Source organism: Anolis carolinensis, chromosome 3 (assembly GCF_035594765.1).
Source record: "Anolis carolinensis isolate JA03-04 chromosome 3, rAnoCar3.1.pri, whole genome shotgun sequence".
Classification (NCBI taxonomy): Eukaryota; Metazoa; Chordata; class Lepidosauria; order Squamata; family Dactyloidae; genus Anolis; species Anolis carolinensis.
Window position 1 is genome coordinate 137,293,550 of NC_085843.1, and position 22,812 is coordinate 137,316,361.

At 39.4% G+C, this 22,812-nt stretch overlaps 1 protein-coding gene across 3 annotated transcripts in view; it reads left to right on the forward strand.

Moving 5' to 3' along the window:
- Window positions 1-22,812, forward strand: part of gpc6 (glypican 6) — a 954,464-nt gene that overhangs the window by 236,331 nt on the left and 695,321 nt on the right. For all 3 annotated transcript variants that reach the window (XM_062977295.1, XM_008106861.3, XM_003218685.4), the window contains exon 2: window positions 20,145-20,303. In XM_062977295.1, the coding sequence (XP_062833365.1) occupies window positions 20,145-20,303 (159 nt within the window). The remainder of the gene's footprint in view (window positions 1-20,144; window positions 20,304-22,812) is intronic.

Sequence of the window (22,812 nt, forward strand, 5' to 3'; positions counted from 1 at the left end):
TTGTTGATGTCAACAAAGGTCCCTGGCAATGAGCAAGAACTTTCTGGAGCTCTCTAGCAAGCTGCCAAGCTGATGAGGATGATAGGTCAGGTAACAGTGGCATTCCAGCGGTACCAAACCAGTTTTGGTCTGACTGAACTGTCTGGACTCCTGCACTTTACTACCACAGGGTAGTGGGTGCGGGTGAGAAGCCAAGCTCTGAATAGCTCCATGACATTTCTGCTCCAGACTGGTCCCATTTTTTTGTGTAGGTGTAGATGAATCCTTAGTAGCAAGTGAGCATGGTAGGAGGGAATATTTTGACTATTCAGCATTTTCAGCTTTCTGTAGCATTCCAGCTGGAAGAAGGATGTATCCAGCCAGGCATTATAGAATAAAAGCTACTGTTAGCAGAACAGTGTGAAGTAAAAATGTACATGTCTTAAGAAATCATCTTGAAAGAAGAGCGCCAGTGGCTATTTGATCTACCCGTAAATGTAACTTTGATCTGTTGCAGTATCAAATAATCTAATTGAAAGGCTTGATTTGGATTAATATACTGGAGAATGAAAATAAGAAACCATATAATTGCAGATGGCTTCCTCTGTATTGCATGTGGCTTTTTCAGAATAAATTATGGTGCCCTTTAATGTATGTGTATATCTCCAAGGCTACAATGTTCTCGGTACAATAAGTGAAATATCCTATGGAATGGCAGATATTTGCATTGGACACTGCATCCTCCGTTTACTGTGTCACAAATTTAGAGTGGCTAGATTTTTGTTGCCATTTGTTATACACTACAACAGGAAGTCATCTAATGATACCAATTTTCAATAATTTACAGAATTCACCTGAAGTCTTTAATCCTCTTTCACTATAATATGATATTTTAGGCTCCCAGAATGTCATTTCATTACATCATCTAGAAAAACAATATAACCATTATCTGAAGTCCAACCATTGAAATCAGAGAATACAAGACAAATTTAGCAATACAATCAGCTGCCCTAGCAGTTTTCATTGCTAGGGGAAGCAGGTCTATTAATACTATTTTTAAAAATTACCACAGTAGTCTCACTTATCCAACATAAACGGGCCGGCAGACTGTTGGATAAGCGACTATGTTGGATAATAAGGAGGGATTAAGGAGAAGCCTATTACACATCAAATTAGGTTATGATTTTACAAATTAAGCACCAAAACATCATGTTATACAACAAATTTGACAGAAAAAGTAGTTCAATACGCAGTAATGCTACATAGTAATTACTGTGTTTACGAATTTAGCACCAAAACATCACGATGTATTGAAAACATTGACTACAAAAATGTGTTGGATAATCCAGAACGTTGAATAAGCGAGTGTTGGATAAGTGAGACTCTACTGTATTTAGGATCATATTAGATAGTTTGTATAGTCCACAACACTGTATAGTTTTATGGTTACTCACAACCAAAGTGAAAATCGCAGCAAGGCCTAGAAACCCGGGCAGAATACCTTTCTTAACTATGGTATTTTCTATGTAGAAAGCAGCATTCGTGCAGTCTTTGAAAATCCTTTCTTCTGTGCAAAAAGTACCTTGCAAATTTTGTACAAAACTGTGAATAGTCTTTGGAAACTGTGTAGTTTTTGAAGTTTTCCTTGCACCTGGCAGAAAATTGCTGACTTTAGTTCTTGTTTCTTTTGAGGTTGGTATTAGTGAAGACTTGGTCTCTGGATCCAGTTGTGATTTTCAGCCAGTGTAAATGCATTGAATGAATGGGAACTTTGTTAATTCATTAACATGAATTTTGTGTCCAGTTTTGTTTGGACTAACAATTAAATTTTGGGCAAAATGGTGGACTAAAATGAACTGCTTCTGCTGATATATTCTAGTAGTATTCTGTTCTTATTCTTTTTCAAAATTAACTTACATTCTTTCAACAAAATACATTTGTATAATTATTATATAAACAGATGTGTTCTCTCACATCTGGTTGTACCACTGAAAAAATAATTGCAAGCATACAAACACTTGACAAGTATTATAGCAGGAGAAGTGAAGAATGGTTTTAAACCAGATTAGCATAAAAAGTCTGGATAGCATTTCAATTTTTTAACTCTGCCCCTGTAGTGCTAGAATGAACAGCTTTGTTGCAACCTCTATTTCTTTGTGTTTGATGGTTTCACAAGGACAACTGGGTCAGGACAGGTTGTAAATTAATGTCTCCCATGGGACTCATAATGAAGAGACTGTTAACTAATTATCAGTCTGTTTTGGAAGGCATTCATTTTTTAATTGACCTCAAACCTCTAAGGGACCAAAAGGTGTGCAAAGAAAGGGTTTTTTCCTCCCCAGTTGAAGACAAACAGATTAATTCAAGTGGAGCGTGAAAAGTTAGCTTCTTCCTGCTAGTTCAGGATGCCAAAGAGAGAATATTACATCTTGTGTGCTATATAGTAATATTCAACTGCTCATTCAGAAAGAATATTTTTAGGAAATATTTCCTCTATCTTGCCTTGTGCAAAAATGTTCCCATAGAAGGAATTTACAACATCACAAGTTCAAGTCTGAGCTTCAGTAGAAAAGTTGAACCATACAATTTAAATGCCAGATGCAATTTCAGTGAGGCAATGTGCCACATTGTTATACCCTACAGAGAAGATAATTGCAAAGCCAGAAGGAGAGTCGAGACGGCTGTTCATTGGGAACAATATTTGGTCCAGTGAAGTGATATTTCAATTTTGTTCACTTTGAATACTGGCTGGAATACTAAATCAGACATTTCTGATTTTTTAACATTCGGTGGTTTTTAAAATGAAATAAAAATGATGTTCTCGGTATTTCTGTCTTGTGTAGTTGTTTCTTATGGTATTATGTTTTTAAATATTGTTTAGTATTATACCTTGTGTATTAAGCAAGAATGAAATAAGGGAGCTGTTTGGTTTACATTTTCATACAAGCAAATCTGAGCTTCCTAAACAAATATTTGAAAGAGTATACAAAGACAAACATGGATTATTTTGATGCAGTTTTACTCAAAGTATTTGTAAAATATTATGAATGGAGAAAGCAAGTACTTCAAGATATTAGGAAACAGATACCTAATCATAAGATACATCTGTGAGAGATTTGCTTAATTTTCTTCAAAACTACTTTTCCCATGGTGTCAAATAAGGATTATATTGATGCTATAGCCAGCACTGTTGAATTTATTTTGTACAGTATGATGTATTTATTTTAATTATCACTTTCAAACCTGATAATGAAAGCATTAAAATATGAGTAATAGGAAAGGCCATATTACAGACAGTTATATAATAAAACTGAAATAAAAGAGAAAAGAATGAACATATTCCATCAGATAAATCGAAAGTGATGATAAACCAAGTAGCAAAACTGAAGAGTGCTGCAATATGAAAAGACTAAAAACTGTTCTTAATATGCCTGAGGAAATAAAGCATTCTTTACCTGGTTGCCAAAATACTGTAATATAAGTGCCAGATGAGTTCACTCATATCCCCCATTATGAACATCCAGATGTTATATTTTTCCAATCCCAAAGAGAGATCCACACATACATTACTACAACAACAAATTCCACAGTCTAGAAACCCATTTTCTATCTAAATCATTATCTCTCTTCTTTCCTCTCCCTTGCCATTCCCCCTCACCTCCTCTTTCCTTCCTTCTTCTTTTTGTATGTGAATGGGGGTGACAAATTATGCCCCAATTTAAGAAAAAACATCAGAAAAATGAAGTTTTCAAAGCCTCTTCTACAACAGGGATATAATGGTTTAAATTATTCATTGCACACGAAAGAAAGGAATGAAAATTTTCAACCCTAATCTTGAGCAGTAGCCATTCATGGTCTCATCCTCTGTGAATACATTTTTATTATGTATGAATGCATTTATTGGGTTGTTGTGAGTTTTCCAGGCTGTATGGCCATGTTCCAGAAACATTTTCTCCTGAAGTTTCACCCATATCTATGGCAGGCATCCTCAGAGGTTGTGAAGTACATGGAAACTAAACAAGGGAGGTTTATATATCTGTGGAAGGTCCAGGGTGAGAGAAACAACTCTTCTTTGTTGGAGGACAGTGTGAATGTTGTAATATGAAAGGCACTGCAGACTAACTCAACCACAGAAGTCAACCATAGCAGAGCAATTAATGAACCAGCCTGGACACAGTATATTATTTGAGAACACAGAAATGCTGGATCACTCTAACAACTATCATGTCCGACTACACAGAGAAGTAATTGAAATCCACAAACGTGTAGACAATTTCAACAGAAAGGAGGAAACCATGAAAATGAACAAAATCTGGCTACCAGTATTAAAAAAAACCTATGAAATCAGAACAGTAAATAAAGAACAATACTCTGAAAACAAAGGAATTCCAGACATGAATCAATCAGGGCCAACTAATACCTCCGAACAAAGGATTACCTCAGGCAGGAAGAAGCCAGGCCTGGAAGCTGGCAAGGCCATTAATGCTAATCAAGGTGATTAATTACAATATTCACACTGGCCTCCAACAGACAAGAGTTCTTTCTCCCACTCTGGACCTTCCACAGATAGATAAACTCCCATTGTTTAGTTTCCAATATACCTTACAACCTCTGAGGATGCCTGCTATAGATGTGGATGAAACATCAGGAGAGAATACTTCTAGAACATGGCCATACAGCTCAGAATACTCATGACAACTCAGTGATTCCGACCATGAAAACCTTTGACAATGTATTTATTATTTAATACTTTTGTAAAGCCATGCAGGTTGGCAACCACCACTTTATCTTGTGGCAATGAAATCCACATTTTCACTAGGTATTCTGTGAAGAACTACTTCTTTCTTTCCAGGATGAATCTCCTACCATTAACTTCTGTGGAGTACTAATGGTTCTAATATTATGAAAGAAAAAACTTACTCAATTTATTTTGCATGCCATATATAATGTTCTACAGCTTTGTTGTGTTTCCCTTTGCTTGCTTATTTTCTACACCAAACAACCCCTAGTGCTGGAATTTTTCACCATATTGAAATTGTTCCAGTCCCTTGACCATTTTGTGTGCTCTTTTCTGATTCTAAAATACTACTTTTAGATGCTGTTGTAAAGCTGAAAAAATTCCAAAAGAAAATAATAAGGGGACAAGGAGAGGACTTTTCATACCATGAGGGTTAAGGACCCTATCCAGGATCTGAGATGCCAGATTGGGTGCACTTTGCAGCCCAACAGGGACTCCCTGAGCTGCTTGATAACAGCAGGAAGTCTCCACTCCCCAGCTGTGCCAAACATGTTTCAGCACAGCTGGACCGCCCCTACCTGCCACTCACCTTTCCCATGTTGTGGTTGACTACAGCCACAACAGAAACACTCAAGGGTCCACCAATCTTCTGGCAGAGTGTCTGGGGGTTTTTCCTGCACTCACATCTTTCAACCTAATTTGTGAGTCATAAGACTCTCTAGAAGATCAATGGACCCTGAGGGTAACATAGGTGTTGGTGTTGTGACTGGAATTTCCAGTAACATCATGGGAGAGGGGCAGCCATCCAGTATCCGTGTCATCTGAGCCCATGAAGTTCAGGATGACTGTGAAGACAGCTGCAGCCAGATCCACTTGGAACTGGCCCAGCTGTCTTGAAAGCCCCTAACCCGGAGAGGAACCCAACTCCTCCTTCATTAAATGTCTTTCCCTGGGTTAATCCAGATCAGCCCTCACACTGCATTTCAAAACAAAACAAAATAATTGATCTTTCATTTCTTTTATTGAGCTTCAAGATGTAAAGGGATAGCTACAGGCTGTAGGAAGAACAGCATGCAAATTTACTTAGCTGTTTGTATATTTTAGAGACTAGATTCTTTACCATCTCTTATTCACTTGCTCTTTTTCTCCTTCTTCCCTTTGCATATAACCCTTGGCTAAATAGCTTCTCCTTCTGGAGAAAAACAAGGCAAGGCAAAGCGAGGTGGCAACTAAGCAACATTAAAATGTTTAATGAGAGTTACTCAGTTAAAGCAGAGTTTGGAGACCTTACTTTTTGCTTGGAAAAGTGTGTGCATTTGGATTACCTCTCCCACGTGTTTTTCATAGTATTGCTTGCAAAGGTGTTAAAAACAGTGCTGGGCAATATTGGTTGTTTTTTTTATGTTCAAAATAGATCTTAGAAAACTTCCATTGTTAGGGCAACAACTTTATGTTCTTAAAAGCAATGCTTTCAAAGGTGTGAAAACAGAGCTGGAAACAGTTTTTTTCCTTTCAATGCAGATCTTCGTAAACATTTCCAAGCAGATAAATATTCTTTGTTCATATTGGTTCATGTTTTGCTTAAATAGAGTGCTCTGACTCATTATGATTGATGCATAATGACTTCTGCTTAATGGCATTGCTAGGAACTGGCAAAATCACCCTGAATATTCCTTACCTACAAAACCCCAATGAAATTAATAGGGTCACCATAAGTCATTAGGTAACGTGAAAGCATCTGCATAGGGAACATTCCAGCAGGATTGGACTCTTAATTCTCATGGCCTGGAACACTCCTGGCTTGACAACCCCAATTCAGGACTGCATTAAGGCACATTCACTTTCCAGGTTTGAGTTTAACACTTGCCCAAGTTAGCCCAACACATGCCCTGCTTCACTTCTCTCTTTCTTTCTGACAAAGGTGGCATTGCACACATATTCATTCAACAATCCCTCTGTTATGATATTCACTTAAGTGGATCTGATTATTCACCAATTTTATTTAAAATAAATTTCTAGGCTATCCACTGTGATTCTGTGGTCAATTATTTTCAGTTATCCTGGGGAACCTAGAGTTTTTTTAGAGAGAACACCTTTCTAGGAATTTCTAGGTCCTTCAGTGCAATTCTGTGTTCAGTTTCCAGTGGAAGTTAATCCAGAAGTTGCACCGGCTGAGATGTTCTTTCAGATTAAAAAATAGCGATGTTCAGGATAATTCCCTAATTTTCCTAGGATGATTTTCAGGGCAGCAGCAGAGGTAGAGTGGCAGAAGTAACAAATGAGGACTTTGTCTCTCCCATAATACTTCTGCTCTCTTCAAGACGTTTCAGTCTCCAAATTTCTAGTATTTCAGGGCAGTGTTTAGGGACACAGCTTGGACATCTAAATAAAAGGATACGATAGACTCCTGTAAAACCTTAATATTTGTACTTAACAAACTTATTATAATACTATGGATCTCGTCACACTTACTTTTTTCGGTGGCGGCAACAGATTTGTTATATTTTAGCCACGGAATCCGATGGCTCCCATCACACCCCAGATAACTACTTCTGGGTTGGCTCTGTGATTGAACACTGTGCCACCACTGAAAAATTGCCACCAGAGGCTACAGAGCGTCTCCCCACCTTTTCATTAGGAAAGATGGATCGAGCAACAATAAAAAGGCTTCTCTCCATTTGATGAGGTGGGGGGCAGCCATGACAGAGCAGGGTATGTGGCGACAGATCCCCACATCCCCGTGTAAGCACTGCCAGGATGCAAAGAGACGTAATTATTCTGGCAGTATGTGGCAAAGTGGTACTATATATGCACAAAGCATCATTTCCATGCACATGCAATCTGCATTCCCTATTTTGACAAAGGTGCTGATGTAATATATGTATTCAGGACTTCATCAGAAAAAAAAACACATTTAGAAATCTTAGATTTTGAAAGTAACAACTTTGAAGGAATTTCAATATAACATCCTTTAAAATATTATCCCTTCTCCAAGCTAAATATATATATGGCTTCCTAAATTATTCCTCAAAGACATAATTTAGAGACCTTTTACAATTTCTGTCTTCCTCTTCTGGACCCACTTTAGCCTGTCAATATGCCTCTTAACTTGTGGTGCCCAGAATCTGATTATATTATTCTTGTTTTTGAGAAACCCTTATTGACTATTAGTGGTTGTAGCTTTTTTCTAGCTGGTGACAGATTATCTAATGATATGCTTTAGAATGTTTCATGGTATTGATGTCAAACAGTAAGTGTTTGCCTCCTCTTTTTCCCCAATTTCTGACCATTTGCCTTCCTCTATTCTAGTGGAACTTCTCTCGTTATATCAAACACTATTACCAGTAGTTCTGGGATTACTTCTTCTAGCTCTTTTAATATTCTTGGATGTATTTCATTTGGCCCTGGAGATTGGAATAATTTGGAGCAGTCAGGAATTACTGTACCACCTCTTTACTTGTTCTGTGTTGTATCGTGTTGTTTTTCTCTCCTTCAATTTTGTCCAGCTGCTATTAACTTAGCTTCCAGGATTTAAATAACGGGTTATAGCAAGTCCCCCCAGGCTAATGTTTCCAGAGGAACAGGTGACATTAGTCCATATTAAACTTAGACAATCCTTCTGTCTCCATGTCTCACTTAGTTGGATTCTGGAGATTGCTGATTGCAGCCCATTAAATCATATGGATGTTGTCCGGACGTGTGTCTATCTATATGTAGTTCCATTTTTGTCATTACCTATTATTTCCCCCTCCCCCTACTACTTTTAAAATAATCAAATGCCTAAACATTTCTGCCCCATCTATTTTTATCTTGCCCCCCCCCCAGTGAAAAAGTGTGAGTAGTAGGTGACTGTAAGGTGGGAATGTAAATAGAAAAATTTTGTTCCATACGCATGAACTTCAGTTAGTGTTATTTAATGTTGCTTGCTCTTACATTTTGCAAAAAGAATGTTAATAGCCATATTACTTCTTTCATCATTCTGAAAGTAGTTTAATAACCTTAGGTGGGATAGCATAAATTGAGAAAATTTTATTGGCTTTTACCGGGGAATAGGTCAAGAGCTATGAAAAATGAGTATGTTATTAAAAAGAATAGTCCTGTAATTGTAAAATTGATCTCACAAAACTGTAAGGAATTCAGATAAGCTAATGTGATTAAATTTTATTCTAACAAGGGTGTTGTTGTCACTAATGACTGTGGTCAGAGTTCTAGTAAGCTTTCAGCTGTGGGAGAATTTATTTTTTAAAAAACACACCCTAATTTAATATTTTGCCTATTCTTCTACTAAGAATACAGTTCCATTTTAAGAAAGAATGTGACTTACATTCTCAAAGAAGACTAATGGTGTAGCTCCACTGTAGAAACAATACAGTTTGACACCACTTTAGCTGTCACGGTTCAATGTTGTGGAATTTCAGGAATTGTAGTTTAGTGAGGCACCAACACTTAGGCAGAGAATACATAGAACCTTGTAAAACTACAGCTCCTGTGATTCTATAGGATTTAACCATAGCAAATAAAGTGGTAACAAACTGTTTTAATTCTAGTGTGCATTCACTCATAGAAATGTTTCATTAAATACCTTATTTTAAATTACTACCGATATATGTGTTTTTATACATGCCATATATATATATATATATATACCCGGTGGCGAAATGGCAAAAGCACTGAGCTGCTGAACTTGCAGACTGAAAGGTCCCAGGTTCAAACCCTGGGAGCGGTGGGAGCAGCAGCTGTTAGCTCCAGCTCCTGCCAACCTAGCAGTTCGAAAACATGACAATGTGAGTAGATCAATAGGTACCACTCCGGCGGGAAGGTAACAGCGATCCATGCAGTCATGCCAGCCACATGACCTTGGAGGTGTCTACAGACAACGCAGGCTCTTCGGCTTAGAAATGGAGATGAGCACCAACCCCCAGTGTCAGACATGACTGGACTTAACGTCAGGGGAAACCTTTACCTTTACTATAATGCCAGTATTAGCAAAGGGGTATACAAACATTTTAATGTATAAAACAACTTTGTATGGATTACCATATTTACTGAATTACATAGACAATAGTGAGGTGTGCATTAGATTTGATGGTGCATTAGAATGGTGCATGCAAACCTGCCTGTGCTCCTCCATCAGGCACACTTGCCTCATTCACTTGCTTCTCAACTGGCCTCATTCACAAGGCCTTCAAAGCCTCCCCCTTGGTTTTGAACACCTTGTGAATGAGACCTTAATTGAGAAGCTACCACCGGTTCATCTGTGGTCTGATAGAGGAGCACAGCTTCCCCTTGCCTGTGGGCTAATCTGAGGAGAGCAACAGAACAGCTGATAGGCAAGAAGAAGCCGCACGTTACATTCAACATCCTTTTTTTTGCAATGTGCACCTTCAAAACTGAGGTGCACATTACAATCAATTGCACATTATACTCAAATAAATGTGTATATCTTGTACAAGCCAAATTTGTTCCTGTATCATTCTGATAGTTTTTAATGTTCACCTACAAGTTTTTAACTGATACTATTTTAACTTTGTGAGTTACCTTGAGTTCAACATTGGGAGAAAGATGTCATGTAAATGGAATGGAATGAAGAGATTTAAAAAACATAATTTGTAGGTGTATTTTTCATCTGTGTTTCTGTAATTGCATTTATCTTTTGCTAACAATTTTCTTTACTATACATCATGTTCGCTGATATGCATATTCTTCCACATCTTTCGTGATACTATAGCTAGCCATTCACAATTAATAAAAAATAAATATAAGAACTACTTTATGGTTCCTGTATTGGTTAAGGTAGAGCCCATATATAATGTAGCAGTTTGAGTGTTGGTGTAGGATTCTAAAAGACCAGTATTTGAATACCCTCTCAGACATGGAAAGCAATATGACAGATATCTATATGTAATCTGGATATTTCCTTGACCATTTCATTTCTTGTAAATCCTTTCAACTTAGTTGTATATAGCTCTCCAAGATATTGGCTTTCTGAGGACACTGGCTGCTTCCACAGAGGCCCAAAATCCACACTCCCACCAAAAAACTTGAGCTTTCCTGGGTGGTGGCTTCATGCCATCCCAATTACAACCAGGATGGCATGCAGCCACCACGAAGCCCCCCAAAATTTCCCTGTAGAAAGTAAATAAAATTTACCTCATCACCACAATATTTCTCCTCACACCCTTCTGGTGCGAGGAAATGATGTGCCAGGAGACCAGAGGAGCGGAGGGGAGAGGAAAATGCCAGAAGACATTTACAAGAAGGCTCTGTGCCTGACAGCCATTTTCACATAGGTATTGGGGCCTAAATTTGGGGATTTGGGGGAGGAGGTGGGTGCCCTCTCAGTTTTTTGGGTTTCTAGAGTCCAAAAAACTGAGATGGCTGTATGGAATGGGCCCAGGAATCGCGTGACGTGGTCCCTGGGTGCAATCCACATAGGGCCCACACCTGGTAAGACTTGGCTCTTGCCATAAGATCCGGATCTAACCAGGTGTTTAATTAACTGGAATAAACCAGGGAAACTCTGGTTTGTTCCAAATTAATTCAGTAAAACCAAGACAGGTCCTGGTTTTTGGGCCTGTCTGGATGGGCCCACTGTGACCGAGTTCACCTTCTTGCACCATAAAGCATCTTATAGGATTCCAGAACAGTAGGAAGACAGAAGAGAACATTTTTTAGAGTTGTATTCTAAAAGGTTTTCACGGATGGAATCATTGGGTTGTTGTGTGGTTTCTGGGCTGCACTACACAACACCCCACTTTTTAGAGTTGATCAGGGTGCTTCTATACAGCCACAATAATGCAGCTTGAAGGCCGATCGAGGTTGTGGTGTTCACCAAACTGATACCTCCTATGTTTGCTGCAGCACTTATTAAGTCATGAACAGTGAGTTTAAAAAAAAAATCAATGGAATGTCCAGAATAAGTCACAAAAGCTTTTGCATCTGATCAGAGTATATCTCATACAGGGCTCGAATCTGGAACCAAAATTGGCAGAGTTCTCCTCAGGACAGGGTTAGCACTGACACCCTATATTGATTCCCAGTTCAGTGTCAATAAAAGGTCTTTGGAGCCACATATGGATGAAAGGATCATGTGTGAACAGCCCCTATTTCCTCTGGAGATGTTCTTGGAAGGCTTTTGTTGAATTGTCACAATTATCTGCGTCTCCATATAATGCAAGTGTGTCCACAAGCTGTTCCTACTGCCTTGCATAAATTCCAGACATATGAGATTGTAACAAATTTGACTATAAGACCTAAACAATATAGAACAAGTGCAGACATGTGTGAGATTACAGCTGTAATAAAAACAGGAACTGAATGTTAGTTGTTGAATCTGTAGCAGGTGATTGGTTTGATTTATATAATATGGGCGACAAAAAGAGAGACATAAGTCAGCATCTTTAGTTTAAAGTACTGTGAATTGCAACAGGTCACTAAGAGCCGCTGAATTAATTCCTGCTTCTACCTGGCATAGTGCTTGTACAGCAAAACAATACAACCAAGTTTCTTTATGAAGACTCACTCATGGGGCAAGGGAAACAGTCAGCTGTATCCAGTGTGCCTTATGTCATATAATCTTTGCTGCAAGTGCAATAAGAATATAGAGCATGTGCTGTTTCCCAGGGTGAAAGCATGCATTTCTTTTGAGCACAGTTGTATCTTATAAAATAATTAAGGTTTATAAATATCCATGCCAATAATCAGATATTTTTGCATGCAACATGTTATAAACCTATGAATAAGAAAATGAGAAGGATTAGATGAATCAATGAAAGACACAAACATAGTCTGATTGATCTGAAAGCATGGATGGTACGATTAAGGAAGAAGTGTGTAGACTAACTCATAATAATTCATTGAAGTATGGAAACTCTAGAAATTACAATGTATTTGTTACAATGTATCCCCAATGTACAATGGGGAAGTTTTGAAGCCTAATGTTGGAATCATTTGTAATAGTGTTGCACATCTAATACTTAACGTGTTGATACTACATTATACCAGACCAAGGCTCGATCTACACTGTCCTATACCCCAGGATCGGATCCCAGATGATCTGTTTTGAACTGGGGCCCCATCTGAAGAGTAGATTCATATAATTCACTTCAAAGCAGATAATGTGGATTATCTGTTTGATAATCTGTATTATATGCAGTGTAGAAGGGGCCTTTAATTATATGAGTCTACACTGCCAGATACATTAAGCAGATAATCTGGGATCAGATCCTGTGATATATGGCAGCATGAAAGTGGCCTGGATTATATTGGACTCCTTCTATACTGCCGTATAAAATCCAGATTATCTGTTTTGAAATGGATTCTGTGGCAGTGTAGACATATACTCTAGTTCAATGCAGATAATGTGGATTATCTGTTTTGATAATATGGATTATATGGCAGTGTAGAAGGAGCCTCCCTCTACACTGCCAGATAATCTAGAATAAGCACATAATATGGGATCAGATCCTGGAATATAGGTTAGTGTAGTTCCATCCTTAGTTTGTATTGTAAAAGTCAGTTTCCACAAAGGATATGTCTATATTCAGATAATGTGACAATTGTAAAGAATTTATCAGCATTATTCACTTCTTTTACATGATGTAGGGGGACATCCCAACATTCCAACAGGGCAACAGACATACACACACACTGCTGCCAGTATTGATAGCCACTGTCAGAAATATGTCAGCAAAGTACACACACACACGTCCAAACAGGAAAGAGATGCTCTGCTTTGCTGCTTTGTAATGGTATGCATTATAAAGGCTGGATCTAACTATCCTGTATCCCAGGATTTGATCCCAGATTATCTGTAAATCCCAGATTATCTGACAGTTTAGACTCACGTAATCCAGTTCAGATCAGAACCTGAGATATAGGGCAATATAGATCCAGCCAAAGACTCATACTTTCTTTCTGAATTCAATTGTAGGAGCAGCAATAAGGATCATGGCAGTGGCTGCATTTTCAGATGGTAGCATGAGATTGTAGCCATTCTTATGCAGGGGTAGCTTTATAATAGCAATCCATGCTTTATTCACTGGATTACTGCAATGTATTAATGTGAGACTACCCTTAAAAGAAACTTGGGAGGGCTTTTCTACACAGGCCCAAAACCCGTGATCCATTTCAGGTTAACCTGAGGCATCCAAGCGATGCCTCAGGTTAACCTAGATTAATGCAGAGTAAATTGGAATTTCCCAGTTTGCTTCGCATCAATTGAACACCTGCAAAGATCCACACCTTAAGGTAAGGTCTGGATCTTTGCAGGTACAGGACCTGTGGAGATTGACCTCAGGGTCAATCCCCAGAGCAATCCTTATTCTTTGGATTCCTGGAGCCCAAAGGAACAGGATGGTGCCCACCCTCTCCCCCTCCCCAACCCTCCATTTTCCCCTCCAAAACTTACCCAAGAGGTTTGCCGGCAGCACAGGCCCCTCCAGAGAGTATTACTGATGTGTGAAAATGATATGTCAGAAGGTGGAGGGGACTGGATGCCACCTGCTTCAACCTTTGGTTGACCTGGGATGGCATCAAGCCATCCCCCAAGGGAAAGCCCACGGTTTGGATTGGAGATGGGGACAGAAGCCCAGGAGGAACTGGGTTAAAAAAAACCCTAGTTCCACCAGAGTTTTAGACCTGTGTGGAAGGCCCAGAATTTCATTTTTCAAGTTGAGAATTCTGACTGGTATGTCTAGGTGGAATCGCATTACACAGATTCTTAGTGACACAGGCCTAAACTCCAACAAGAGTTGATGCACTGATTCAGTGGGAACATGGAAAGTAAATAGGATGCCACCATCATCACCCTTTTCAAGAAAGGGGACAGAACAGACTGCGGGAACTATCGCGGTATCTCCCTTCTAACCTCCGCTGGGAAAATCCTCGCAAAAATCTTTGCAAATTGCCTTCTCCCTGTTTCAGAAGACACCTTCCCAGAATCCCAGAACGGCTTCCGTCCCTCCAGAGGAACAGTGGACATGATCTTCACTGCACGACAGCTCCAAGAAAAATGCAGGGAACAAAACCAACCTCTGGCATTCATTGACCTTGCAAAGGCATTCGACACAGTGAATCGCAGCGCTCTCTGGACCATCCTCCAAAAAATTGGGTGCCCTGACAAATTTGTGAACATCCTGCGGCTCCTCCATGATGACATGATGGCAACAGTCTTGGACAGCAATGGCTCCCAAAGTGACCCATTTAAGGTGGAATCAGGTGTCAAGCAGGAAAGTTGTCAGGACCCTGGCTGCAGAGCACCAATAACCTTACACAGAGGCCAGTCTCTATCTAATATCTTTATTAAAGAAATATATAAAATCAATAAAAACAAGCGAAGAATATAGTTCAGAAGCAGACCTTTCAGATGAGGTCAAATATAGTCCAGAAATGTATTGTTCAATATAAGATATTAGAGTTCAAAGTTTTAATCCACTTGACCGAAACACACACTTTGCCAAGCAATAGTGTGGGGAAACAACAGAGTCTTTAACGTCCAATGAAGCTTGACAACAAGGCTGGAAATAAACTTGATTCTTGGCTAGATCCGTGACTGAAGACGAGGCAAACATGAAACATGAAACAGAGTCCGTGGTAAAACCGTGAGACAGGGCAAGGCTTGAAGCTTGATCCGGGAAGCAAGAAACTGGGATTACGAAGTCCACACACGATCTCTCTCCTCAAGCTGACCAATTGACTCCGCAAGGAATCCCTCGCGCCAAACACCTATATTGGGTCTTGTTTTCCCGCCAACAGAACTCTTTCCCTAGAGAACGGGAAACGAAACCCAACTCTGTCCAGATGTGTGACTCCTTAGAATTTCCCAAGGGAAGCAGACCTAATCAGCTTGATGTTTGGCAGCTAAGCGTAAACTCCTCCGTTGGGCCTCTCTGACTCCCCTTTCTCTGGAATAAGATTCTTTTCTGGGAAACGGTGGGGAGTTCTGCCCAAGGCCTGTTTGGCTGAATTCTTGAGGGGAAACATCAACATCCTGCAGGTGAAGAGACTCCGGCTCTTGCTGAACCGGCGAAAACCCCATGTTTTCCTCTTCGTCTGTCACAATAGTACTAGGAACAGGACTACAAGGCCCATGAGTCATCACACAAGTGTTATTGCCCCTACCTTATTTTCCATCTTCATCGCTATGATACTTCACCTTGTTGATGGGAAGCTTCCCACCGGAGTGGAAATCATCTATCAGACAGATGGCAAGCTATTTAACCTCAGCAGACTGCGAGCCAAAACCAAGGTCACCACAACATCTGTTATAAAACTCCAATATGCCAATGACAACGTAGTCTGTGCGCACTCAGAAGAAGACCTACAAGCCACTCTAAACACCTTTGCAGAAGCATACGAGAAGTTCAGCCTCTCACTGAACATCGAGAAAACCAAAGTGCTCTTCCAACAGGCACCAGCTAATCCCTCCACAATGCCAGGAATACAGCTTAATGGTGTAACATTAGAAAATGTTGACCATTTCCGCTACCTTGGCAGCCATCTCTCCACAAAAGTCAACATCGACACTGAAATACAACACAGCCTGAGCTCTGTGAGTGCAGCATTTTTCCGTATGAAGCAGAGAGTGTTTGATGACCGGGACATCCGTAGAGATACCAAGGTGCTTGTTTATAAAGCCATTGTCCTCCCAACCCTGCTCTACGCCTGCGAAACGTGGACGGTCTACAGACGTCACACCAAACTCCTGAAGCATTTCCATCAGTGTTGCCTCAGAAAAATCCTGCAAATCTCTTGGGAAGACAGGTGGACAAATGTCAGCGTGCTGGAAGAAGCAAAGAGCACCAGCATTGAAGCGATGCTCCTACGCCATCAACTCCGCTGGACTGGCCATGTTGTCCGAATGCCCAATCACCGTCTCCCAAAGCAGTTGCTCTACTCTGAACTCAAGAACGGGAAACGTAATGTTAGTGGGCAGGAAAAGAAATTTAAAGATGGGCTTAAAGCCAACCTTAACAATTGTGGCATAGACACTGAGAACTGGGAAGCCCTGGCCCTTGAGCGCTCTAATTGGAGGTCAGCTGTGACCAGCAGTGCTGCGGAGTTCGAAGAGGCTTAAAGGAGAAACGTGCCAAGAGGAAGGAGCGTCAAGCCAACCCTGACCGGGACCGCCTTCCACCTGGAAATCGATGTCCTCATTGCGGGAGAACATGCAGATCAAAAATAGGTCTCTTCAGCCACCTGCGGACACACCCCCAAGACCCTGTAACTGGAGGACCATCATCCTTGGCCTATGAGGGATCGCCTAAAGCAAAGAAAAGTAAATATCCATTCCATTATCCAAATATCAATATTCCATTGATACAACTGGTCTACTTTAGTTTACCATTAGATTCAGGTCATAGCTGCCTAACTATTTAAATCCAATTTAAAGTGGTGGTGCTTTAAAGTACTATATTTTGGGGGAAAGTAGCCTTTTCCTCCCTTATCGCTCATGTATTCTGGTGAGGCTCTTTCCATGTATCATCAATAGGTGAAATATATTACCTTTCCCACAAAAGAAAAAAAAACAATAGCTTTTACTGTAAAAATGCAGACAGAGATTTGAATCAGCCTGTGTTGCAATGAAAGTGAAGCATAGCATTTACACTGGCATGCAATTAACAGGGGCAGACACATTTTCTACATTTCTCAGGAGGGACTGGGGAATTTTCTCCTTCTTGCACACCAAGCTAAACATTTTTGACAGCCAGAGTACCTCACCAATTGGAAATTCACAGTTCATGTAATAAGAGAACATTTTAATTTCATGAGCTAAAGAATAGCAGATTGTGGTGAAGAAAGTAATATTGTCAGAAACACTGGCATGATACATGAAGAGATCCATATTTGGAGCTAAAATAAAACTTGCTCATTGTTTTCCCATCACATCACCCCCCAGCTATAGTACAGCATAAACATTAATTAAACCTTTCATTGCATTCTTTGTCGCAATGAAGTGTTTGATGTTGCTGACAAAAAACTTGGCTATTGTCTGTATAGGAGTGTGCAGCAACCCGTCTTGCCATAAAAATACATTCGATATGATATGAATGAGCTGTATAACATTATATAAAGACAATTAGGTACTAAGTTCTAGCAAGGAGAAAATTCCCTAGAGCTCTGAACTCTCTCTCCAGGCCCGGGCTGTGGCGCAGGCTGGAGAGCAAGCCAGCTGCAACCAGCTGCAATGAATCACTCTGACCAGGAGGTCATGAGTTCGAGGCCCGCTCGGAGCCTGTGTTTGTCTTGTCTTTGTTCTATATTAAAAGGCATTGAATGTTTGCCTATATGTGTAATGTGATCCACCCTTAGTCCCCTTCGGGATGAGAAGGGCGGAATATAAATGCTGTAAATAAATAAATAATAATAATTTTCAGAGTATGGCGAGAGAAATATAGTACGGGCCTAGTATCTATGGATGTTCTGGATTTTAGATAGATAAAGGTGAATCTAACTGAAATAAGGGACTTTTGGCTCTAAAGTGGCACTGAACCATATCGGGGGACTGAAAAAATGAACAGAGAGAACATATTTGATCAAATATGGATAAATGAAACCATGGATACTGGTCCCATTGACTACTGTATCTTTTGTTTAAGAGGATGGTAGGTAAAAAACTCTGAAGATCTCCTTCTGTGTGGTGTCTGTGTGTAGAAGGGGTGCATATCCTTGCACTATTTCAAGCATGTCATCCTCCTTCCTTCCCTATGGTTAATGTCATGCTTTGTGGAAGGAGCTAAACTAGTACATGCAGCATATCTTAACAGATAGGCAATCGAAAAAATATTTCAGGTGTACCATTTTATCATATCTTTCCCTGCAATTCTTTTTAACACATTCATGGATTTAAATGATTCAGTCATTTCAGTCATTTATGACTTCCTGACAGTTATGAAGACACAAGCTTAATCCAAAGTTTCAGGAACACTCAAAGCATAACAGAAGGTTTTCTCCACCCCCTTTTCCACCCCACAGCAACTCTAAATGTCAAAAGCCTTGGAACAGATTTTGAAGATGCATAGAGGCCACAATCATCTTCCTTCTGCTGGAGATTTTATCCTCCTTCTGATAATCTTGGCTTATTAGGCTTCCCTGGTCATCACATGTTTAGGCAGCTTTAATATTTGCCTCACAGGGCCTTAGCTGGAGTTCATCTGGTCATTTAGTCTGCAAATAGGCCCAGGCTGTGTGCTCAGCTGCCATTTTAAGAAGCCCTTCTGTAGATTTGACATAGTACTGTTCCATAATTTCAAACTTCTGAATTCAGCCCCTCTTGATTTTACGGCTTGGGAAGCTGAGAAAGGGGCTACTGCCCTGGGACTTGAGAAGACTGACTTCCTCTTGTAAGGCCTTCCAGTATGTTCATGCCAGAGTCATCAAACCATTTGAGTTAGGGTGCCCTCGGGATCTGGTGATTTGCTTAGGGTATGGAGGAGTTGGTCATTGGATTTGACATATGTCCCTTAGCAGAAGATGCACATTGAATTGCTTCCCTCCCAAATAGCTGGCAGTTGCCCAGAAGTTATCAGTTGGCAAGTTAGGTCAATAAATGACCCATTGTTTATCCATTATTTATTTGTATCTGGCCTTATTATTTCACTGTGGATCTTCAAATGTAGTTTTTTCAGAGTAAACAAGCAGAAAAATTAGCAATTAGCAATAGGCCCGGGCTGTGGCGCAGGCTGGAGAGCAAGCCAGCTGAAACCAGCTGCAATGAATCACTCTGACCAGGAGGTCATGAGTTCGAGGCCCGCTCAGAGCCTATGTTTGTCTTGTCTTTGTTGTATGTTAAAAGGCATTGAATGTTTGCTTGTATGTGTAATGTGATCCGCCCTGAGTCCCCTTCGGGGTGAGAAGGGTGGAATATAAATGCTGTAAATAAAATAATAATAAATATATTCTGAAAAAGTTCAAGCTTCAATAATAACACAGATTATATACAGACCATACTTTCTTAATGTTTCCTAGATTTCAACTCCTAGAATTTATCACTGGCTATGATGACTAGGATGGGAGTTGGAGTCCATTAACATTTGGAGGCATGACATTTTGCTGATCCATCATCTCAGTAGCAACATGCATGTTTTAAATAATTGAAAGCTGCAAACCATCTAGGGAAGATGAGTGAATTTGTACATAGGAAATTTGGTTGCATTTAAACATTGTTTGGAATGAAGTGATATTTTAGCATCAGGCACAATTTGCACTGTAGTGTCATAGTGGATGTATCTTTTCTCCTTATCTAATACTCCTTAAATACATAGGAAATCAATGTCTTAAGGCTAATTCTGACTTGCCAGTATGTATGTATATGTAGGATTCTCTCTCTCTCTCTCTCTCTCTCTCTCTCTCTCTCTCTCTCTCTCTCTTTCTCTTTTTGCTTTGCATGGCTCTAGTTATCCTATGCACTTTTTTTTTTTCATTGCAGGGGAACATTTGAGAATTTGCCCTCAGGAATATACATGCTGCACATCAGAAATGGAAGACAAGCTAAGCCAGCAAAGCAAACTGGAATTTGAAAACTTAGTGGATGAGACAAGTCATTTTGTGCGCACAACATTTGTGTCCAGGCATAAGAAATTTGATGGTGAGTAACATGCTGAAATATGCTTATTCCTAGATCCAAACAGCACAGTCATCTGTAAAAATGTATATACATATTTGAGTTGTATTTTGTCATATAGAAGGTTATTTTTTTAATATTTAAATATCACACTTAAAGTTTTGTATGCAAAATTAGAATGATGGAGAAATGGTTAGGCTACAAAGCAGAGAGGGAGGACTTGTGGCTAGCCAAATGTTACAGAATAACAAGTTTCTATAATCTACAATTAGTTGTTGGGAAATGTGCCATTTTGTTGTTGCTGCTTTTAAACACATAGTAACATTTGATTATTCCCAACAGCCTAAAAGCTACAAGTTAGGAAGAACTTATGTGAGGCTGCTGGTCATATGATTTTTTGCCTTTTACAAAGCTCAGGCAATGAGTTTGTTACACTGTCAGATCCCTCAGTTGAAATTGCCTGGTTCCATAGGAGATCACACATTTGGAACAAATACTAATTATATTTTCCAGGCCATTGGATACTACACTCAGTTTGTTTTCCTTCCAGAAAAGGCGCTTACTTTAAAGCTGGCATGCCTTACTTCTGATTATTGCTTTTAATTACAAGGATATGTTGAGAACATGTAAACTTTTCTGTTGTGGAAGGAAGATTAGATCTACTCCACTTACTATCAAATGCTTCTTTCCTTATTTTGAATGGTCATTTGGCTGAGAAGTTATGCATACTTTTTGCAGAATAGACAGGTGTTGTGGAAACTTGGATGAGCTGTTTTTGCGGTATGCTTTCTAGACTGTTTTATATGACAAGAAATGTTCGAGATGAAGTAAAGTATGAAAATATCTCCTTGCATACACTATGAAGCTGGCTGCTATCTGTGGCACAAGGTCCAAGACATGTGTCATTATATCAGACATATCTGTAGTCCCAAATCCATTAAAACACACTGGGTATTTTCCTGAAAGAATGTAACATTTTGTTACAGGACAGAAATATTTTAGTTTTCTGTCCTGTAACTTCTCGGTCTGTGTATATACAATGATAATATTCATATATCATTAAACAGGAACATTAAGCTGGTAAAAACCTATGGATTGAAGAAGATAAGAGTATAAAATTCATGACAGTGACTGCCATTTTCTGTCTTGTAATAAAAAGTGGAAAGGTTTCTTTATATTTCAGTCTGGGAAGTCTAGAAAAAAAGCCAGATGTTCCTTTAAAGAATGTAAACAAATGTAAACAAAAACCACAAAGAATGGCCTCATGTATAACAACTGACAGGGTAATATATACTAAAAATGGATTATGCACTAGATTCTAGTGTACCAAACTATTATACAAACTGTATGAGTGTTAAGAGAGAATAAAAAACTAAATGAGAACCATATAATTAGGCTTCTATTCAGCATGTCCCCAATGTTGGAAGTGAAGGCAAGAACCCTACCCTTCTAGGTATGCATGTTCCGGATTACCTGAAAGCCCTGCCATGGTATCCTAAATATTGATACTGGTAAGGCTAGGTTGAAAGAGATATATGCTCACACCTTATCAATATTGATATGATTAAGTTCAAGATTTGATTAGTTAATTCCTGAAAGCAAGAAATGAGATTGTATTCTGACATGGATAATTGTTTGAGAATTAAGAGGAAAATATAGATGAACATGATGGCAGTGTGACTTAATATAGTGGCTTATATGGAATGTAATGAAATTTAAGTACCCATATATTACTATGCCTCTGTTTCTCCCCAAGGGAGTGTATATCTACAGCAGTGGCTATATGAATACTTACAACAAATAGCCTGACATAGTACGAAAAGAGTCTATTCTTTCCCGGGTAAATATCCTAGAACTCCAAAAGCTGAAAATATTTAAATGGAGTGCTTAAGTTACTCTACTCTAGGGTCACCTTTTATCATCATCATCATCATCATCATCATCATCATCATCATAGGTGATCACTTGTGGCTAAGTATGATTGCCTTCCAGAGGAAGAATATTGGTGGTGGGTCCCTAAGTGAAGTTCTATTCTGGATCTACACAATGTTTCATATTGAGGACATAGATTTCCCAATAGAAGGCAGTCATGACAGGGATTTTCTTGATGCTCCTGACTCTTGGCACATTTCTCCCTTTTCGCCCTGTATTTGTGCCTCTTCAAAGTCTTTAACACCATTGGTAACAGCTGACCTCCAACTGTAAATGCTCAAATATCCCTCTTCCTAGTTCTTGGTGTTTATACCACATTTTTAAAGGTTAGCTTTAAGCCCATCTTTAAGTCTCTTTTGCTGTCCACTGACATTCTGTTTTCTATTTTTGAGCTGAGAGTAAATAACTGTTTTGGGAGACGGTGATTGGACATCTGGACTTTTGTGCCCACCAACTTCAGAGCCTGACTTGCCTCACCATTATGTAGGTCTGTTCCAAATACAGGTGTCATGCCAGTTTCCTTCTGCTTATCATGAAGGGCAGGTGGACTTTATAGGTAGAGTGTCATAGTCACTTCAAGCAACATATTTGGAATGACATA